This window comes from Meriones unguiculatus, chromosome 2 (genome assembly GCF_030254825.1).
Source record: "Meriones unguiculatus strain TT.TT164.6M chromosome 2, Bangor_MerUng_6.1, whole genome shotgun sequence".
Taxonomy (NCBI): domain Eukaryota; kingdom Metazoa; phylum Chordata; class Mammalia; order Rodentia; family Muridae; genus Meriones; species Meriones unguiculatus.
The window spans coordinates 92,779,505-92,802,166 of NC_083350.1; the positions used below are offsets into that span (position 1 = coordinate 92,779,505).

Genomic DNA, 22,662 nt, shown 5'->3' on the forward strand with positions numbered 1-22,662 from the left:
CTAGCTCTGTGATAAGGACTGTGGGGAGAGACGTGATCTGGAGGCACCCTTATCATGGAGCCATCTAAACAGGCCCGTAATGCAATTTTATTTTTCCCAATGCCCTTTTCTGCATTCTGAACCTATGAGACTGGATGTGCACCTATAGAAGAATGACTGCAGTTCTTTTTTCTTTTTTTTAAGATTTCTTATATACATACAGTATTCTGTCTGCCTGTACACCTGCAGGCCAGCAGAGGGCACCAGCTCCCATTACAGATGGCTGTGAGCCACTACATGGTGGCTGGGAATTGAGCTCAGGACCTCTGGAAGAGCAGCCAGCGCTCTCAACCTCTGAGTGTCTCTCCAGCCCACGACTGCAGTTCTAACTCTCTTTCCCAACAAATTCTGTTTATGACACCGACAATAAGCTTGGAGCCAAAATGATTGCCGATTCTTTCCTCCTGAATAAGAAAGCATTTAACTTGTTTTTAGGCTTTATAGGAGCCTATGGTGGGGTGGGAGGAGGGAACGGGGAACAGGGGATGATCTTTGGAATTTTAGAGAAACTGAACTTTTAAAGTGTTAAAAATTTTAAAGACCATGGAACTTTTAGAAGTTGGGATGTTTTATATTATAATGTTAGTATTTGTATGATATCTTAGGGACAAATAAGAAAGAAAAAGTTGTAGCTGAATAGTGCTGTTTAAGGTTCAATTGTGCTGGCTAGCTTCCCCCCCCCCCCAACTTGACATATGCTAGAGTCTTCTGAGAGGAAGGAACCTCAATTGAGAAAATGCCTCCTAAGATCGGCCTGTGGGCAACCTTGTTGGATATTTTCTTAAAATGAGGGACGAGAGAGGGCACAGCTCACTGGAGGCAGTGCTATTCCTAGGCAGGGTCTAGATGCTATGAGAATGCAGGAGGAGCAAGCCAGTAAGCAGCTCTGTGGCTTCTGCTTTGGTTACTGCCTTGATTTCCTGGTCCTGGCTTCTTTCTGAGAGTTTTAGGATTTAAATTATTTCCTCCCCAAGTTGCTTTTGGTCATGGTGTTTTTTGTTTTAAATTACAATCATAAAAGGTAACCAAGACAACGTTTAATACAAATTTTGATATCTTAAGGGAAACAGAAACTCTTCTGGGACTGTTTACCACAGAAGAGAACGATGCTTTGACTGCAGCATTAACTCCCTGTGTCACTGTGCTCACCCCGCCTCCGCCCCGCCTCTCTTACCTGGTGAGGACTGCTCGTGGTCCTCGGGCCCGGGCATGCATCTTATCCAGCACCATGTGTTTCAGTTTCTGATAGTACACAGGCCCAAAGTAGATGTACGCTTCCAGGGGCTCTCTGAAAGAAAGCCAACGCTACTTCTTAAAAGATAGGGCCAGAGGGACTGGACCGATAGGCCTCATTACCAGGATATCCTTGTTTTCTCAGAGATGTCTACTGTGTGAGGGTAATCTTCAGTTGATAGCAAATAAAAAAAGGCTATACCAAAACTACAGAAGCACACCACTGTATAAGATGACATTGCTTTCATAAAGCAATAAACGCTTCACAGCTACCTGCCTAATCAGGCCAACAGCTTTCCTTGCTTTGTCATTTTCTGATAGATCTTGCTTTCACTCTCATCACTAGATAATCTGATTTACCAAAACAATCCAGGAAGTTTCCTCCAAAACTGGAAATCAGAGCAGGTCACTGCTCTAAAATCCACAATGGTTCCTTCTGATATTCAATGTTGTCAAAATTGTGTATGGCTAGCATGCCAAACACACTAGAACTCCTGCTTCAGGAACTCTGCCCACTGATGATATGTGCTGACAAAGCCAGGTAAATGCATGGCCCTGACAACAGTGTATTCCCTAGATGGCTTTCCCTGACCGCCTTTTCTTTGTTCTGAGATAAGGTTTCACCACATAGCTTAAGCTGGCCTGAAACCCGCTATTGCAATCTTTTGGTCTCTCCCTCCTGTGTGCTGGGATTACAGATGTGAGCCTTGCTGCCCACCTTCTTGAAGGAGCCCCCTTCCCTTCCTCTCTCATTTAACCCTGTGCTGCACTCAGCAGCTTTGTGTAGTCATATCTGCTTACCTGTGTCCCTCTTTCCATGGTGGCTCCAGTATCTATGATCTTGCCTGGTATACAACTAGTGCTCAATACATGTTTGTTATATAACTCATTCCACTAAAAATAACTGCAGTACGAATCTTAAAAGTGATTATATGAGTGCTCTGACAGGGAAAAAAAAGTCTTGTCTGAAGCAAATAGACAAGGAATGGATGTCTTCAACAATCTTTTAACTTCCAAGTGTACTTCCTCAAAAGGAAGGAAGTACACTCTCTAGTGCTGTTTAATCCATCCACATCGCAGGCCAGGAGCACTGTCTCTATTTTAGAAGATGCAGAACAGGCCCAGTGAGCCTGAGAGGCTGCGTGAGTACCAGTGAGTGGTGTGACCAGGACTCAAACCTTCTCTGCCTGCCACACAGGCCTGTCTGAAAAACAAGTTCACTTTGAGCAAAGCACACTGTGAAGTGAGAAGAGCAAAAGAAGCCACCAGCTGCAGAAAAGTAGCTGCAGATGTTGGCCCAGACGGCATGGTCCAATTCCAATGTGCAGCGTATGAGCAGAGGCTACTACAGTTACTGAGCCCTACATGAGTGTCAGCACATGGAACCCCAGGAAGTCATGGTGGAGAGGAAGCCACAGTGGCAAGGGCCTTAAGAGACCCTGCTTTTGTCCAAGTCTATCACGCGTACTGCATGACCTCTCCAGTTCAATCTTCTTGATTGTATATCAAGGTGGTCAGCCAAGGGTCTTTCCAATTCTAGTAAATTATATGGTCTTTGGAGATAGTAACTCATTTACAGACCTCTGTCACCCAACGTTATTCCACCACCAGCAGAGTAAAGCCACATACCATCCCTGCTTGTAGCTAAGATCAGGAACATGGCTGAGAGCAGGGGGAGGGATGCAGGTCCCAGGGCTCAGCAGTGCTTCCCAAGCTCTGATGTGGAGGTGAACAGCGGAGCAAGGAAAACTCTATGTGGCGGCAAGGGAAGTGGGAGGACCCAGCGGTGCACACACGCAGGGCGTGGCCCGCGCTGACCTTCCAGTGCACTCAGGTTAGGAGGTTGCGCTCAATCGGCCCTCTGGTTGTGCACACTCTGGACAATAGTGCATCTGAGTAGAAATGAACGTGAGGTTTCTGAGGACTGTGTCTTTGTGAAATGGACCCTAACTATTTAACTGAACCATACTCGAATGGAGCAGACAGTTAAGACTTTTCCTAAAATGAGGTGGTTTTCCCCCTCTAATATCTCAAGAATGATTTACTTAAAGAAACCCGTATTGTTTGGGAAACATTGCATCATATGCAATTAGTATGTTCCACAAAAGCCACATACAAATCCTACTTTGTTAAATAGAATCTTACTGACTTTTAAAATGACAGTTTCACCAAAACAAGTGGTCATCTTCAATGACTGATTTCTTAAATGTGGCCTTTCTGGTACCGGATTTCCTAAAACAGTGAGGCTTCATTTTGTCCAACTAAGGTAGCGTTGAAATTCTACACCTTCAAGTAGTACTTCTTCAGGGCACTCACCTCCTTTGTCCCTAACAGCACACTCACCCTGTGATGCCTGAGGTAACGTAGTCCTTCCCCAGGTAGTTATAGCCATGGCGAACAAGGTCCTCACAAACATCCTTTACTTTACTTCCTCCAAAGGCGGTGCCGTAGTGGAACCTGCCGTCTAACACACCTGCCTTGCCAGCCAGCAACTCAATCAACTTTCCAACCTGTGAGAAGGGATGGGAGCAAACCAGGTGAGTGCCTACCTGTGTTGTGGAGTTCTCCTGGCCAATTTACCTCTCTGGCTTACTCTGAGAAAGCAGCTTCAATCACTACAATTACCAATAGAGATAAATCACTAACATTGGCATTAGCTGGTATCTCGCTGAAGAACCCTGGCCTATGTGCCTAACTTCTTCTACAAGGCTTGTGATAGGATTACAGATGACAGGCCCGACACACAGAGTTTTTCTGTGCTTAGGACCACAGTCACCGCCTACATGAATCAAGTGAAAGTACACTTGTCATTTGCTGTAGAGGAGAGTGAGTGACAGAGACAAGGAGTCCATTTAGCCATCAGGGGGCCGCTCACTGTAACTAAACTAACTGCCTGATGCCTGCTACAGAGCACCACCTCTGAAAAGCCCGAAGGTAACTGACCGTCATTCTCGACGGGAAGCCGTGTGGGTTCATTATGATGTCGGGACAGATGCCAGAATCACAGAACGGCATGTCTTCCTGGGGGACGATCAGACCACAAACACCTGGGGGAGAGGAGATTTTATGGTATGTAAAGCAAATGGGCAGGAGGAAAGAACACAGTACTTAATTGGGATCTCCCTGCTGCTATCTCCATTCCCACTGTTCTAAAACCCTCCCCGCTGTCTCTATCAAGAGTAACAAAAGCGATTTCCAACAACCCTGCTAGCCAAGCAGTTCAGAAATGATTCTCCTTGCAGAAAAGCACTGTAGCATGTGGACTGGCCTGCTGGCATGGCACACAATGATGCTGTCAGGCTGCTTGCCCACCTTTGCTAAGTTCCATGAACTCCAAAAGGCCATCTCAGACCTGCTCTTGTCCCGGAAGCTTTTCCATCTGCAGTTTCTACTCCTTGTTAGTTAGATTGTGGTCTGCTGTGTTCTATGCCCAAAACACAGGAATCTAAATTCTCTGACCACCAAACAAAGAATGATTGAAAAAGACTGACTATGTAAATGTGGTTTAAAAAAACCTGTGACAGAAAATCCTTGTGCCAGGGTTGGAAAGACAGCTCAGTGGCTAAGAGCACTGGCTCTTCTTCCAAAGGAGCTGGGTTCAGTACCCAGCACGTACATAATAGCCCTCAACTGTCTGTAACTCCAATTCCAGGGAATCCAACACCCATACATGCACGCAAAATACCAATGCACAAAAATTAAAAATAAATAAATCATTAAAAAAGGAGAAGGAATCCTTGTGCATGGCTGCAATGCTAACAGGTGCACCCCTGGCTGCACAGCTGGCTGGGTGGCTCACCTTGCCAGGGCTTCCCTGGTCTATGTAATTTCAATTCCTATAGCTTACAGCACCTTAGAAAAGTGATCTTCGATTGAACTTCTGAAGTCCAACAAGAAAAGTAGGAGTCAAATTATTCTTAGAGTAAAAGACCAGAATTAGACATGGAATTCTAAGAATGAGAACACAGCATAGTGGCCTTCTAGCTCTGCACTGCACTGACATTCTCTTAAGGCCTGAGTATTCCTTAACAGCATTTGAAGCTGGAAGAGATTTTTCTTGATAGATAGTTTTTAATTCTTCTGTAACCACCCTCCCCCAGGAAGATAAGAACGGACAGAATTTAGGTGATCAATTCCAATTTATATAAGAGTTGGAAAACTTGTATGCAACAACACAGAACAGGAAAACAAGCACTCTTAAACTGCTGTAATAAAGGAAAATTCCTTTCCCATGTGTGACTTAACAATGTCAGGTTCAATTAAAACACCCAAAGATTTTCATTCCTGTTTGTCCTCTATACAAGTCAAGCCACTTCTTTCTTTTTTTAATTAAAGCTATTATTATTGCAGTGTTGGAGCTAAAAACCTAAGATAGGATAAGCAAGCACTGCAGGATATTTCCAGAACCCCAAACTTCTTTAAAATAAAGCCTTTATGATCTGTATATCAGGAAGAGCTAAAGTGCAGAGGAAAAGAATCCACCTGCTTATGCAGAACTGTGTTAACACTCTGCTTTCTAGTGGCTGCCAACAAGACTGCAGTTAGAATTGCGATGTTGGATTCTAGAGCATAAAGTTTCTTTGATAGCTATTTTGGTTGAAAAGTTTTTTTTTTAATCATATCATGAATGCTTCCCTATATGAATAATAGAAACAGTCATTTGAAATGCTGCAGTTAAGATATAGCTATGTGCCAAAATTTATATCAAAAAGAATATGTGACTTTTCCCTTCCCTCTAAAAAACCATCTTATCCATACTGAAATATCTGACAAAATATGAGCACTACTGGGAAATCTACTTTAAAAGAGATCAAATTGTAAATCTAGGTACCCTGACAGCATCACTGTGCAGCATTGAGCCAAATGTTGGAAGCAGCTATCCCTATGTGGCCTCTGACATCTGCTGAGAACACCTTTTAGCAGGTGAAAGCCAAGTTCAGTGATAACCTTTAAACACAAAACCAAAGGGGAAATGCAGTACTGTTTCAGATAGAACTCACAGGGATGCTGGCATCAGCCTGGAAGACACTGCCGTCTACCCTCCAAATCACCAGGAGGAGGGGTGGGGGAGGTACCAGAACAGACTGAGGCAGTGTGACACGTAGGCTGCGACTTAGAGAGGACTTGTACTTGATATCTTTGGTTTTAGCTGACACATTTAATTGAGCCAATTCAAGCTCATTATGCTATTAAGACAAAATGCTCATTCCTAAAATCAGAATCTAGTACTTTTCCTCCAAGCCTGATTAATCTTTACTACACAAGTTTCCTTTTTTTTTTTTTTAAACCTGCCCTTTCCTGACACTTGTGGCAAAAACAAAAACAAAAACAAAACATACACGAGGAGCTCTTTTTCATTCCGTCCTATTACAGAACTGCTTCGGTTGTATTTGAACCAAGGGCACCTATAAACCAAAAATTAAATCTTTGCTAACTTAAAATGACTTGAGTTCGTGAAAACCCTTTTATATGCCAAGATGGTTCCCATAGCAGACAGCTCTGTGTTGTTTGTTTTGTGTGAAAGTGAATGATAAAAGACCCATGAAATCGACACAGAAAGCCAGAACAGCAGAGAGAGGTGAGGGCTCCCCGTCCCCGCGGCTTCTACCCTCTGCTGACTCTCGGAACAATGGGAGCTGCACATCCAACCGCAGATCTAACACAGCTGTGCATTTCATTAGATGAAGAGCAGTAGTGACACAAGTAAATAATTAACTTATTCTGCCCCGCTGACTGTGCTTATGAGACCAGCCATAGCTGACAGCGTTTAATACAAGTTAACACAAAGGGGCCATAATGAGCTTAGGAGTTAAAACAAAATATTTAGACAGAATTTGATGATCTTGAATCTCAAATTAGACAGATGATTTTTTTAAGTTTGCATTTTACTGAATCCATCAGGAGCAAAGAACGTTCTCAATCTTAGAAACATTTAAACACAATCTTTTTCTTTCCTTCTATATTTTCTGGTTCAGAAGTATTCAGATGTTTACTACACTGTGAAAGTTTCTTTTCTTCCAATGAAAAATTAAAACTGTTTCATCAAGGAACAGAGACATAAAGTCCATTTCAGTACTCAGAACTTTCGAAAGTTGTGGTCACTTCCCTTGAATGCTGGCTTAAAATGCAAATGAGATGCAGTGTGCTTCAGCACGTTAGCACCCCTGGATCCCTGGAAAGACTGACTACAAATACAGCATGGCTAATGGGAGCTGTTGGGAAACGATTACTGATTCATACCTTAAGTGCTTACACAGCATTTCAGATTTAAAAATAAAATTTCAGTCCAGCTCATGATGATGTCTCAACCCCACTGTTTTCAGCACAACCTCCTGGTTGCAAAATGCAAATACATTTTGCTAAGGAGCATGGATGCACTCATGGAGGCAACTGGGAATTAGGTCATAGACTGTATCACAGGACTCTTAGCAAACACAAATCAATGGGAAAAAATAAAAGCTGGGAATGTTAAGAGCAGACACCCTGCCAAGAGAATATCACGCCATCAGCACTGACACTAACTCCAAGCATAAAGAAGGAAAACTTATGGAATCCAGGGGAGCTATGACTGAGTGCAGTCTACTCCGAGGACCTAGACCTGCAGGCTCCTACAACTAGTGGCTATCTTTATCTCTCTGGCTTCAGAGAGCAACCTAGAAATCATGTAAAACCAGTCTGTCCAGAGAAAGTCCAATTGGCACTATGAATCATTTGGTTTTCTTAAAACATATTTCTAATAATTATTAATAGTAACTGACCTATTAGTTTTAGTATGTTAGTTCTACTTGATGGAATATTTTAAATTAAATAGATAAGAGTTAAAATATCAGAAAAAATCAGGGTGTGGTAGCTCATGCCAATAATGCAAGTATTGGGGCAGCAGAAGGATTCTGAATTCAAGGCCAGCCTGGGCTATTCAGCAAGACCCTATCTCAAAAACAAACAAACAAACAAACAAACAAATCCACCCAAAAAAGAAAAGAAAAATAATTTACCATTCTAGAGCCATATAAAGACAGGAGGGCAGATGCTAACTGCAGAGGACAACTGCAATGATACATTTAATTCAAAAGCTATTTCCAAGGTGACTTCACAAATGAGGGCTGACTAGCAAATGGTTTTCTATTGGTTGTCACACAACTAAGCATATATTATGAAATAAGCACTATCAGGAAGTGAGGACACAATGCCAGGCAGGCAGATCCAGCCAACACAGATTAATCCAAGTGAATACTGGAAGCTAAAAACAGCCTTCTGTAACGGTGCTTGCCCTGTCTGGGTGCTCAGGTGACGCAGAGCACATCTGGAAGGAGGGCCGCTGAAGCCACCGATTAGAGCCCGACTCGCTGGCGTTCAGTTTGGCAGAGCACTACTTGGAGGCTACTGACTCCAGTTCCACACTGCTTGGAAGGAAGAGGAAAGTGATCTTTCTCAGTTACACTGCAGGAGCGAGCCTTTTTTCTAAAGTTACACTGTAGGCTGGGTGGCAAAGAAGCAAACATGACAGACGCCATGTTTATGAGGCTCATGGATGTGGGGGAGACGGTATCTCAGTCCAGTGGAGGGAGGACAACAAGGAATCAGGTGACCTTAATCTGATGCTCTTCTGTTTAACAGACACTAAATGGGCAGTTGGTGTTTGGCTGGAAAAGAAGCAGCACTGATGAGCCTTAGTAGTTTGGTCTTTATAGTGGGAATAATTAGCACCACCATCATCAGGCAATTGTGTTAGATGAACTGATGAGCTAATGTCTGAGAGCAACTTTATGGCCTTAGAGAAAATCTAAATACAAGGAATTGTTACTATATAAGATACCTAATTGCTCCCAGCAGGAAGTACTAAGAGGAGATCAATTTAATGAACGGCCAGCCAGGAACACTTTCCCCAAGTTTGCTACAGAGGTCAGAGCCTGCACCCTTTAGTCTGTTGTTCTAGCCATTTCACATAATAAAATCTGCCTTCTAACACCTTTAGCGCTACCCAGGGCCGGTGTACAAGTGTCTATTGGGAAACTGCTTACTGATGATGGATATAGTACCAAGTAGGGCCAAAGCAATAGTCAGAATGCTCTCAGGTTTGACCGCTCCTATCAAGTAAGAAATACTTAATAAACTCATGTCTATATGCTTTAAACATTCAGAAATGTAAGTTTCTAAGTCCAAATGTGAAGGCTAACACAGGTGGTTACTCCTGTCTTCCCTTTTTTCCAGTTATCAAATTAACCTTTTCTTTTTTTTTCACCACCACCTTAAATCATCCCATATCACTTCCAGATCTCACATCACTTGCCATATCCTAGCTGATGTAACTTCAATTTGGCTCCTTACATGTTAACAGATAAATAATGCATAAGAAAACTTGATTAGCTTTCTTATTAAAACATCACTCTAAATGAGAGGAGGTGCTAGAAGACAATAGCGTTTTTACACGGCTTTCCCATGAGCAGCTGAATGGTTTGATGTGATAAATTTGCATAGTCTGAGGCACACAAAGGGCTGATTAATTGAAACCCTTACAATGTTTCTGGAAGCAGCTATTGTAAAACAATAACCATAGGAACTTTACAAAATACACATGGCTAAATGTGTCAAGAACTTAATGAAATGTGTTGAGCTTACACCATTTGAAAACAGAATTGGAGATTTTTATTCTCGGCCGTAAAACACTAAATCCCCTAATTTCAAAGCTTTAGTTTGGTGTTTACTAAAAGGGCGGAGGGCTACAGTGAGCCCCAGAAGATCAAAACTTGTTCTTAGACAACAAGCTAAAGTAAAGTCTTACAATGAAGTGGCTAGTGGCAGAATCTGGACTTCTAACATTAGGAAGTTGTTGGAATTCCTGCGTGGACTCTGATTTTTAGAGTTGTTGTTGGATAAAATGCACTTTATCTTTGGGCTCTCACCATTACTTTAATCAGTCACCTGCCTCCCCTCTCACTTAGAAACATCCACTGAAGCAGGATCAGGCAGCTAGGTAGCCAAAGTTATCCAGTGTGTTGGGCCTGGCAGAGGATTTTCACAACCTGAAGCTGTGTGAGGACAAGGTGCTAGCCATGTAGTTTTTTTACTCCAGGCTGAGGTATTTTCACTCATCCAATTTAGAAAACACTACAGAAAACAAAACAAAACAAAACAAAAACCAAAAAAAAAAACCAAACCAAAACACCATAATGAACAAATTTCTGAGAAAACTGGCTTTTAATTTGTTTAATGAACAAACATGGCTCTCAGATTTTCCAGCACACACAAAGAAACATTTTCTTACTCCTCACAGCCTCTTCATAGCAGTACAGAAGGATGTTAAATGTTCTGGACAGTAAGGGGGGTAGAACTTCTTTTAAGCTATACTTCATTAAAATAATAATCAATTTTTAGAGGCAGTCAATATTTTAAGAGGACTTATTTTGAGCAAGAGTCAAAGAACTATTCTAGAAAAATTTGTCTATAAATACACTATCCTTTCTAAGCCAACGACAAATAAATACAGAGAACCACTAAGTGAAAGCTATAGTTTTTGTGAGATCAGGCTTCCACTTCAAACAATGGGTGACTTCAGAGAATTTTAACTGGCTATCTGGTCCCAGAGGATGGAGGGGGCACTAAGGAATGGATGTCATTATCTCAGATTTGCAGTTATTAAAAAGCTTCTGTTTGCCAGGACAAACACTCTTGCTCAAATACAGTTTTTCCTTAGAAACAGTGCTTGGCATTGCTGCGGTTCTGTGATCTGCGGGACCTTTGTTGGAGGTGCTAATCCTTTTTCACATGAGAGACTGAGAAATGTTCTTTCAGGAGAGTGATATATTGCTTTTTCCCCTCTCCACATCAAAGGAATCTACTCTTTCCTTACTCCATGTGAATGGCAGCAACAGAAAGAGGATATACAGAAAATATAATATATAATTCGCTTTGCCTGGACACTGAGATGAAACTTAAGTCCTTAGGCTAATGTAATCTTTCCCTAAAGAATTAAAAAAAGACCAAAAACATAATCTAATAAAGGCATTATCAGAGGAAAAAGTCTTAATATGAAAATATTATGCTGCCATGAGTTCCCTCTATGTAGAATTTATAAAAAGCCAAAGAGCCTAATATACTTGTTTCTACTAAAAAACAAAACAACAACAAAAAACCCCCACAAAAAAACAAAAAAAGAGTCTAGCTCCAGAATGTGAGCTTGGCATCATGTGAGCGTTTCTTTGTATCTTTCTACACATGGCTGATAACAGCAGGATATGACAGAGCTCAGCACTTGAGATCCTCTACTCTCTGGCCCGTCTGAACCATGAACCATGGGAGTCACAGCTTCACTCTCAGGTGAAACACATGAAACATGGAAGAGGTGAAAACTCCCCAAAGAACTAAAAACCCAAACAGCCTTTGCCTCCTTTGTAAACACATATAGCACATTCGTTTACCCTGTGCTGCAGAGGAGGCCCTCTTCAAGTAACCCAGCTCTCCCCAGATCGAAAGCACTTTGGGCCAGCAGCAGATGACTTGCCATAATCTCACTGATGATGTTCATAATGTTCATAACGGAGTCTGTGTGTTCTTCAGGAAGACTCCGACTGTCACAGGGAACAGACTGAATTAGCTTTTCCTCCCTGCCAAGACAAGGTTTCTCTGTGTAGCTTTGGCAGTCCTAGACTAGCTTTATAGATCAGGCTGACTTCGAACTCACAGAGATTGTCATGCCTCTGCCTCCTCACATGCTGGGATTACAGGCATGCACCTTGGCGGCCCGCTGACTGAAAATTCTTTAATGAAAAATGCAACAGAGGATGTTGAGAGTGTGTTGGCCTGCTTCTGATCTTCATTCAAGACTTTTTCCTTCAACACTGGCTCTGTCAGTTTAGTCCTGGTTTTTAGTGTTACCATTGTTGTTCCTGTCTGTGTTTTTTTTTTTGTTTTTGTTTTTGTTTTTTTTTTTGATATAAGGTCTCACTAGGTAGATCTGGCTGTCCTGGAACTTGCTCTGTAGACCATGATGGCCTTGATCATAGGGATCAGCCTGCTGGGATTAAAGGCTGTGGCACCACACCCAGTTTAACCTGAGTTTTGGAGGGTCCAGTGGGTAATGCTACAGGGACTAATAAACCCTTGTATGTCTTACAGTGGTCCTTCTCTGGCCAATCACCATCTTTGCTCATCACGCTGCTGCTGTGGACATGCTGTGGTGTGGATTCTCTTGCTCCAGCTTACCCAGTCATTCCATCTGCTTGAGTCTTCACCAGCTCTTTCCATCATGCACAGCATATAGCTACTAATGTCAAAGTGACTGTCCCCAGTTGCCCTATTTAGCTACTAGGTATCTGTTACCTTTGAAGTGACTATGAGTGAGAAGGGTATCAATACCTCACGTTCTGTGAAACTATAATCTGCTACCTTCTGGAGAGGCTATTTTAACAGGTATGAAGTATGTAAGAAATGTAATATAATCTGTATATTATATATGTACTAAAAGAATTACTAACAACAGCTTTAAAAACAAACAAACAATAAAACCAACCAAAAAACCCAAAACAAAACAAAACAAAATGCAAAACAAAATAACAAACCAACCAGGCCATCTACAGGACCATGCTTCTGCAGGAACATCAACGGCTTAACTCCATGCTTAAAAGGGAGCATAAATATGTGTTAAATCCAAATCACCTGTGGCCTTTCTTCTAGGGAAGACTTATGGGTCAACTTGCAGGCAATGCTTTACTGTCTAAACAAGTCCACATTTCAACCACTGTTCTTACCCTGGAATGTGTCTGGACTACAACAAACCAGCCAAGCCAGGAATCATGGTGTGGCACATACAGCCCAGAACCCACAACAAACTGGTGAGACTTTTATCAGTCCATTTTGCAGTGATTACTAAGATCATAGCTGGTGCTACGGCCCATAATGTCCAATGCATTCTCATTTTCCTTGGCAAGACCTGACTATGTCTGATCCTCTTTGGGCTGTACCACCTGAGTTGTGCTATGACTGTCATCACTGTCCATACTTTCTCTACATTCCTCCTTCTGGCTTTAGCTATCACATCTAGCCAAAAGAGGGGAGAATGGTCAAAACTGAAGGCTTAGAATTTTACTTCATTTTCTATTTCTTCAAATTCATGAGTCTGAATTTTAATCAATCAAGCCACTAAAGCCTTAGCAGATGATTAGTTAAAGAAGGGAACAGGGACACTTTCATAATGAGTTGATTTTAGAGAAGGGGCAACTAGAGATACAGTTTTGGGAAGTGGGTCAAGACCCATTCACATATGGTAGCCTTTACTCTGCTTTGGTGGTAGATATAAACAGATTCATCTAGGAAAAATGATAATTTTGAAGAGCTGCCCCTCTCAAGAAGACACCGAAAGGACTTGAAAGAAATATAAAATGCAGTGTCAGGAAAAGGCTGGACTCTTCTAAGGAGACACTTCCAGGACTGCGGCAATTCCAGAGGTAATAAGAATGGGGTATCAGAACAGAAAAGAGCCACCTTCAGCCAGTTCAATGGAAGAGACAACACACTCAGAAAATTCAGGATTCAAATCCTGGTTCTGCAAGTATTAAGCTGTACCAGACAAACGTCCTCTCTGAGGTTCAAATGCCTCATTCTGTATGGCGGGAATCCCAGCACTGACTAGAACTGTACAGATAAAAGGATAGAACATTTGTAAAGTGTTTATAAATTATCAGCACACCCAAAATACCATGCTATAAATTTGGGGACAAACAGCACACAAGACTCCCAAATCCTACCCCTAGCTCTACCCTCTTGCTCAACTCCAGACTCATGTCCACTTGTTTCCTCTACTTAAGAATCTACAAACACCTCCAACCTGAGGTGCAAATGCTTACCAGGTGCCCTGGTTACCTCCGCCACACGACTCCTGTACCACTCCTGCCCATGTTACTGAAGAGCACACCACTTGCTCAGTACAGACATCCTATGAATTGGATTTATTTCCCTAAACATGTGTGTGAAAAATTCAGCCCCAGTGAGACAGTGTTGGACAGGGGGGTCTGATGGGAGATGTGCAGGGCACGAGCAGATCAGCGTGAGTACAGAAGCTTCTGAGGCTGCAAACTGCATCAGACACTCTCTCTGGCGTGCGCTTTTGCCTTTTCACTGTCTACCATGATATGATGTTAACTAAAAAAGCCCTCAACAGATGTTAGACACTTGACCTTGAATTTCCTAGTTTCTAGAACTATAAGAAATAAATCTCTGTACTTATAACCTGCCCAGACTAACTATTCTAGGAATAGTAGCACAGATCAGATAAAGTCAAGGGGTTAAGGGAGAGAGGTCCCTGAAAGTAACTAGCCAGTCTAGCTTATTTGAGTTTCAGGTTCACTGAAAAACCTTGTTTACCCAAAACACAAAAAACAAGAAAAGGTAGAATGCAGGAAGGAAACACCAGATGCTAACCTTGAACCTCTCAGGTGCAAGTGGCGCATGCATGTATACATGTACATATAACACACATACAGACACCCCGATAGGCAAAAGCATATTAGAGAAACAGTACAAAAAAGATGAGTCCTGCAACGTGCAGTCTACATGAATGAGTGACACTGCATCTACTACATGATAATGCTGTCAAAAGCCTCAGGGAAACGATTCCTATGCTAGAATATTCCCAACAAAGCAGAGGCCGGCAGAGAAGTCTACAGCAAACAGAACATGTTTATACATATACACTCTCATGAGATTTAGTGCCCACCACCCTTTTCTCAATAATTTCAACAACTGCTCTATAAGGAGAGGAGGCTGGGGGTTGGGGATGCAAAAAAGGTAAACACTGCGAGAATCAAGAAGCAGGAGTTTCCATAGGTCAGTAGCTTGCTCTCTGTTATTGGCCTTGTCTACCCAGGCCAGAATGTTGGTGCCTTGCCTCTAACGAAACAGAATACAGCTGTATTTAGTGATTATACACCTTTAATCCCAGCATCAGGAAGCAGAGTCAGGTGGAGCTCAGTGAGTTTGAGGACAGCCAGCCGGACTCTGTACCGAGCCAAGGCTACATTGTGAGACTGTCTCCAAAGCAAGCAAACAAACAACCTGTCAAACCCTCCAGACAAAAACAACAAGGGCAATTACAGCTGAATGAGATCACAGAGACGAACCTAATCTAATACTCTTGGTGTATTTATAGGGGAAAAGCCCATTTGAGGACACAGTGAGGTGATAATTTGCAAGCCGAGGAGCAAGGTCTCAGAAGAACCTGTATCTGCTGGAATCTTGTTCTTCGATGGCCAGCCTCAAGATAGAAAGAAAATCTACTGCTGTGGTGAGCCTCCCAGAGCTGTGGTATTCACTGTCGCAGCCTTAACATACTAATACAGTGTGTGCCCAGCTTTCCTGTGAAACAGCTGCTCAGCGCTCAAGCAATAAGCACTTGGCATAAGACAGCTTGTGGCTCTGGTGGACTGTTGGCTCATGAACATTATTTTAAAGCACTGCTGCTCCACCCCTGTGTGTCCAACATCAGGTGTCTTCCTTAATTGACCTCTACTGTATTTTTTGAGTCAAGAGTCTCTCACTTGAAGCAGGAATCCATCAGTTCAGCCAACCTAGCTGGTGCAAGCCCCAAGGACCCTCTTGGCCTCCCTTCCCCTCCTCAGTGCTGAGATTACAGGTGTACACTACTACCTGTTTTCACATGAGTTCTGAGTATGAACTCAGGTCCACTGTTTGTGTGGCAGGTACTTTATAAACCGAGCTATCTCCCTAACCTAGACACCGAGTTCTTAACACTGCTGAGAAGCTCTGGCTCTGAGAATGAATGCCATAGTTGGCAACAGAGACTTGTATATTTCCCCAAATAGAGGACTGATCATGAGGGAAACTGTACAGAGTCTGTTGACGGTATGCAAGAACAATATAAAGACAAATATGTAATCCTCAGAATTGCAAATAAATGAGAAAAATTATTATTTCAGAAAGAAATTTATGTTACAGAACAGCTATACTCAAATGATTGCTTATTACATTAATTATTGTCTATGTAATTAAATGACTCCAAATTATGACAGTCCTAGTCAGGGGGCTAAGGTAGGATGTGAAGACAAGAGGTGTAAGTTCCTGGATCCACTTATCCATCTAACACTAAGTCAGGAATTTAACACCTAAGATGAATGAGTATGTCTAAGAATTCTTAGAGATATGAAGGTATAAATGGGATGAAATTGCTTCTGGGAGACACAGATGGATGAAAAGCAAGAACTAAGTTTTGTTTTAGCATATGGGCCCTCCTTGTCTATTTGCAGTGCTGGAAGTTCAGGGCCTCAAGAGGGAAGTCATCTACCACAGAACTGTACCAGCCCAAACTGCCACTTAAAAATACAACAAATTAACCTTTAAAAATCATGTGGGTGTGCCAGTGAGATGAATCAGCAGGTAAAGGTGCTGGTTGCCAAGTCTGATGACCTGAGTTTGAACTCTAGAATGCACATGATGGAAGGAGAAGATGCCTGAATGCTGTCTCCTGAGACCACACATGTACCACTGTATAGACACATAAACGTGAGTGCACGTAATAAGATACTGGATATTTATTACTTGATAAAAACCACACGACAAGTGCATTTATATTCCCCTGAGAACCCTGGTCTTTCACCATTCTGTTAAAGTATAAACTACATTTTCTTTTTTTTTTTTTTGTTTGTTTAGCTGCTTCCTTTTCTGCCTCCTGGCTTTTCCATAAATCTGATAAAACCATAAGACAGAACTATCAAGGGAATGAGGGCTAATCAGAAGGTTTTACCTTAGATTAAAAGGCATCTGGAAAAGGAAAACTAGGACGTCACAGTCCTCACTGAAGTAAAGGTCAGCCACCCAGGGAGGACGTCCTTCAGCTTGGAAGTGAATCGTGTATGTCAGAGGCCCTAAGAGCAACTGATCCCTAAAGCCACTGCGAACACAACTGAGCCAGAGGTGCTTCTGTCACCGAGCCTGATCCCTGTCATATTAACAGTTTGAAAAAAAGCTACAGCACAAAGCCTTCCTGACATTTCACTTAGAGGCCCATGTTTAACAGAGCTTACTGCCTGGGGTTCATCTCCACAGCAGTGCTCTGTCCATGTGCAGACCCACGATGTTTCAGGTAAACCCAAGAGCAACCCACCAATCACAAATTGAAGGTAGGCAACTCTCACCTATTTACGCAGGTGCTCTTGCCAAGGACTGACTCAGCCTGCTCCAGGACAGGCTTCACTAGGCTTCACAACTGAAAAACATATGTTTCTGCCCTTAGTAAGTTTAGGAGGACCATAAGCACTGGCATGCGGTGCTTATCCATCTCCAGTTCTTTACGTGATATGAAATGGACTTGGGTATGTGTCTTACTTTGGGTTTCTATTACTACACTGAAACACATGACAAAAAAGTAAGTTGGAGAGGAAAGGGTTTATTTGGCTTATGCTTTCACATCACTGTTCATCATCAAAGGAAGTCAGGACAGGAACTCAAACAGGATAGAACCCGGGGGCAGGAGCTGATGCAGAGGCCATGGAGGGTGCTCCTCACTGGCTTTCTCTTCAGAGCTTGCTTAGCCTGTTTTCTTATAGAACACAGGGCCACCTGTCCACGGATGGCACCTCCACAATGGGCTAGGAACTCACAAGAAAATGTTGGTTCTTATGGACACGTTTCTTCAGTTGAGGATTGCTCCCCTCAGATGACTCTAGCTTATGTCAAGTCGACACAGAACTAGCTAGGACATTAATGTGACGTGTGTAGGTTGACAAAGAATGGGCTATTCTCATACGGTGTGAATTTCTGTAAGGAATACTGACATTTTCTAACGTCAAATTCTATTCTGTCTAGACAGTAAGTCAAGTAAGATGAGAGTTTTCAAAGCTGTTAAGGGATATTTAATTCTGAGATACCTCCTAGAGCTCAGCTTCTATGACACAACAGAACACAGAACAGTTTACGCATGTACCTTTCATAAGAATACCTATTCCTGTCATATGTACTTCAATGGGTACAGTATATGGGCATGGAATGAAATGAAAATGAAATAAATGAGACAAACACTTCTACCATATAAATCTCTAGATATCATTAAAATACTAACAGAAGGCTGGGCATGGTGATGCACACCTTTACTCCCAGACTCGGGAGGCAGATCTCTTGAGTTTGAGGTCAGCTGGATCTATAAGGAGAGTTCCAGAGCAGTCAACACTACACAGAGAAACTGAGAGGTTCAAAAACTTAGAACTAATTCCTGGGACTAGGGCAAAATCACCAGATCACATTCCTTTCAGAGTAGGGGTCCAGCAGCAGTCCCCCGCCCAGATTAACCTTAGGGTATGACTAGGGTCACAGCCCCTAGGCAAGCCCATGGAATGTGTTAACTCCCCCTCCCCTAATCTGCGAGTAACAGGGCAGTACTGGGGGTCAGGTGTCCCCCAGGTAGCCAGACCTGACCATTTGCAGTTTTGGCACCTAAAAACAAACCAATCATTTTAAAGGTCAGCTCCCCTAGAGACCCTTTCACCCAATCCTGTAACGCGAAGACCTATACCTCCCTGCTTGCGTTTTGTTCCCTTAAAAACCTTGTTCCCCCGGGAGCTGGGGGTCACTTGCCCCTTTGTTCTTGTAAAGGGCAGCCACCCAGCTCAAGTTTGTAATAAAGGACCCTCGTGTGTTTTACATCAGACTCAAAGCCTGCCGGTCATTTGGGGACTTTGCGATCTGGGTATTTCATCTTGGAGGTTTCACCAAGATTCCGGGGCCCCAAAAAACTTCCAGGACTCTGGTCCAGAGGGTCTTATATTGGCTGGTAAGTGTCTGTGGCTCGATCTCTGTCTCTCTCTTCGTGCATGTTGGTGCCAGCCTATATTTTGTTCTGCCTTGGGGAAATCTGTAATTAGCGGATAAAGGTGATAAGATAGATGTATCTAAAAATCACAGTCGCTGAAGTGGAAGAGACGTCTTCCAACTTCCTCAGTTTTGGGGTTGGTCCAGAGCCACCAAGTGCTCTGGAATCTGAAGGTCGCTGGAGTGGAAAGTCCTCAGTTTTTGGGATTGGTGCAGAGCCACCGAGTGCTCTGGAATCTGAAGGTCTGCTCTAGGAGAAATCTTTTCGGGTGGATACAGTACCTCCCCGAAGGACTCCAGGCTCGTTCTGGAGGAATTTCTGACTCCCCCTGCCATTTCCACCCTTCCCGTCAAGAGCGGGTGCCGAGTGCCTGGTTACATCTCTGTTTCCAGACTCGGGAGATATTTTATCCATTTTTATTTTGTCTTCTTGTTGTTTTGTGTTCCTTGTATTTGTGAGTCTTTGTGTTTACTGGACAGTGACGGACATTATGGAACAGACGACTTCCCGCCCCCTTGACTTGGTTCTCATCCACTTCAAAGAGGTTAAGACAAGAGCTCGCAATCTCTCCGTTTATGTGAAGAAGAAAAAAATGATTACTTATTGTAGTTCAGAATGGCTGAGCTTTAATGTCAAATGGCCACCAGAAGGTACTTTCCATTTTCCCACCATTCTGGTCATAGAAGACCAAGTATTTCTTAAGGCACAGGGACACCCTGACCAGGTTCCTTACATAGTGGTCTGGAAGAATTTGATGATAAACCCCCCACCCTGGATCAAAGCTTTTATCCCCCCTGCTAACAATCTTCTTTCCACAGAGCCTCCCTCAATTATGGGCCTCCTCCTCCTCCGGGACTGCCAGCACTGGCCCTAGATGGCAGGCACAGGTGCCTGCAGCCCCTCTGCAGCCCGCCCCAGACCTATCAGAGGGACCAGCACAGGGCACCTGGAGTTGGCTTAGGGAACCGAAGGCAGATTCCACGGTTCTGCCTCTGCGTGCCACTGGGCCTGCAGACAAATGGGGGAACCAGCCACATCACTATTGGCCGTTTGCCACAGCTGACCTTTACAAATGGAGAACCCAAAACGCTAAATTTTCTGAGAATCTGAGGGACCTAACTGATCTCTTTGAAACTGTGCTCTTTACTCATCAGCCCACTTGGGATGACTGCCAACAGCTTTTGCAGGTTCCTTTCACCACAGAAGAATGGAAATGTATCCCCTAGAAGCCCGGAAAAATGTTCTGGGAGATACAGGTGGTCCAACTCAGAACCCAACTGATACTGATGCTGGATTTCCTCTTACCTGACCTACCTAGGATTACAATATAGCTGAAAGTAAGAGGCACCTCCTTGTCTATCACCAGTCTCTGTTGGAGGGTCTTAAAGCGGCTGCAAGGCAGCCCACTAATTTGGCCAAGGTCTATGATGTTAGATAAGGAAAAAATGAAAGCCCAGCAGCCTTTCTCGAGAGGATTATAGAAGCTTATAGACGATATACTCCTTCTGACCCTCAGCATTCTGATCAGAAGTTGTCTGTAGCCCTGGCTTTCATTAATCAGGCAGCACCAGATATTAAGAAAAAGTTACAGAAACAGGAGAAAAGTCGCTACGGGACTTAGTAGAGATTGCGGAAAAGGTGTAAAACAATAGGGAAAGTCCAGAAGCAAAGCAAATTAGGGCAGAGAAAAAGCAGAATAGGGACTTCGCCAAAGTACTCCTCGCTGCCACTGCCTCTGATCCAAGAGCGAGAAGACAACTATTCCAGCGAGCAGCGGGAAGAAGGGAGCCAGAGGGACACAACAGACTACCATTAGGTAAGAACCAATGTGCCTATTGTAAAGAAGAGGGACACTGAATAAAAGATTGTCCCAAGAAAAACCCACGAACTAAGGTTATACTCATGGAGGAGGAAAACTGAGGGGGTCAGGGTTCAGATCCCCTCCCTGAGCCCAGGGTAACCCTAAAGGTGGAGGGGAAACCCTTGGACTTTCTGGTAGATACTGGAGCCCAACATTCAGTGCTCCTGAAGGCCAGGGGTCCACTATCTTCAAAGAAATCATGGGTTCAAGGGGCCACTGGCATTAAACAATATTCATGGACTACCTGAAGAACTTGGACTTGGGAATGGGACAGGAAACCCATTCATTCATGGTCATCCCAAAATGCCTTTACCCACTTTTGGGGAGGGATCTATTGACCAAAATGAGGGCCCAGATACATTTTGGGTAGAAGGAGCCCAATTACTAGATGCTAAAGGGAAGGCTATCCAAGTCCTAACAGTCAACCTAGCCTCAGAATCTGAATATAAATTGTATGAACAGCCCCTTGGTCATGAGAAAAATCTGGATCATTGGCTGGAGCAATTTCCTCAGGCTTGGGCAGAAACAGGGGGAATGGGACTAGCCAAACAACGGCCACCTGTGTTTGGAACTCAAGTCAGGAGCAGATCCCGCCAGGTATGACAGTACCCAATGTCCCTGGAGGCAAGGAGGGGAATAACTCCTCATATCCGTAAACTACTCAGTCTCGGGATCCTCAGGCCTTGCCAGTCTGCCTGGAATACCCCCCCTACTGCCAGTCAAAAAGCCTAACTTGAATGATTATCGGCCGGTCCAAGATCTAAGGGAAGTCAGCTGGAGGGCGATAGATATTCGCCCACTGTGCCTAACCCGTGCTCGCTGCTGAGTTCCCTACCACCCGAAAGAGGCTGGTGCACTGTCCCAGACCTGAAGGACGCTCTCTTTAGCCTCCCCTTGGCACCTAAAAGCCAAGAATACTTTGCTTTTGAATGGCATGACCCAGAGGCAGGCATCAACCGACAGTTGACTTGTATGCGCCTACCTCAGGGATTTAAGAATTCACCCACCATCTTCGACGAGGCCCTGCATGAGTACCAGGTTAATAACCCAGAGTTACCCTTCTCCAGTATGTAGATGACCTCTCGGTGGCAGCCAAGGACCAGGCAAGCTGCCTGGAAGGTACCTGGAAGCTTCTATAAATCCTGGGAGACCTAGGATACCGAGCCTCAGCCAAAAAGGCACAGTGCTGCAGAACTGAAGTAACCTCCTGTGGCTATATCCTAAAAGGAGGACAACGCTGTCTCTCCAAAGCCAGAAAAGAGACTATTCTCAGCATTCCAGTCCCAAACAGTCACTGCCAGGTAAGAGAGTTCCTAGGGTCAGTGGGATTCTGCAGAATCTGGATCCCAGGTTTTGCAGAAATAGCTAAGCCCCTTTATAAAGTCACAAAAGAGACTGAAAATTTTAATTGGACTTCAGAACAGCATCAGGCTTTTGACCATTTGAAGCAGGCCCTACTGTTAGCACCAGCCTTGGGATTGCCAGATATCACTAAGCCTTTTTACCTGTTTGTGGATGAATGGAAAGAGGTTGCCAAAGGAGTCTTGACTCAGACACTGGGGCCTTGGAGACGTCCGGTGACATACCTGTCCAGAAAGCTAGACCCAGTAGCGGCTGGATGGCCCCCTTCTCTGCGCATTATTGCAGCAACGGCACTACTGGTCAAGGATGTTGATAAGCTGACATTGGGCCAGAATCTGATGGTGACCACTCC

General features: G+C 43.6%; 1 protein-coding gene across 1 annotated transcript in view; it reads right to left on the bottom strand.

The window, feature by feature from the left end:
• Polr3b (RNA polymerase III subunit B) overlaps positions 1-22,662 on the bottom strand; it is a 104,892-nt gene that overhangs the window by 7,085 nt on the left and 75,145 nt on the right. Inside the window, exons 24-26 of the mRNA XM_021656564.2 lie at positions 4,216-4,319; positions 3,616-3,782; positions 1,214-1,327 (exon numbers count right to left, since the gene is read on the bottom strand). Of these exons, the coding sequence (XP_021512239.1) occupies positions 1,214-1,327; positions 3,616-3,782; positions 4,216-4,319 (385 nt within the window). The remainder of the gene's footprint in view (positions 1-1,213; positions 1,328-3,615; positions 3,783-4,215; positions 4,320-22,662) is intronic.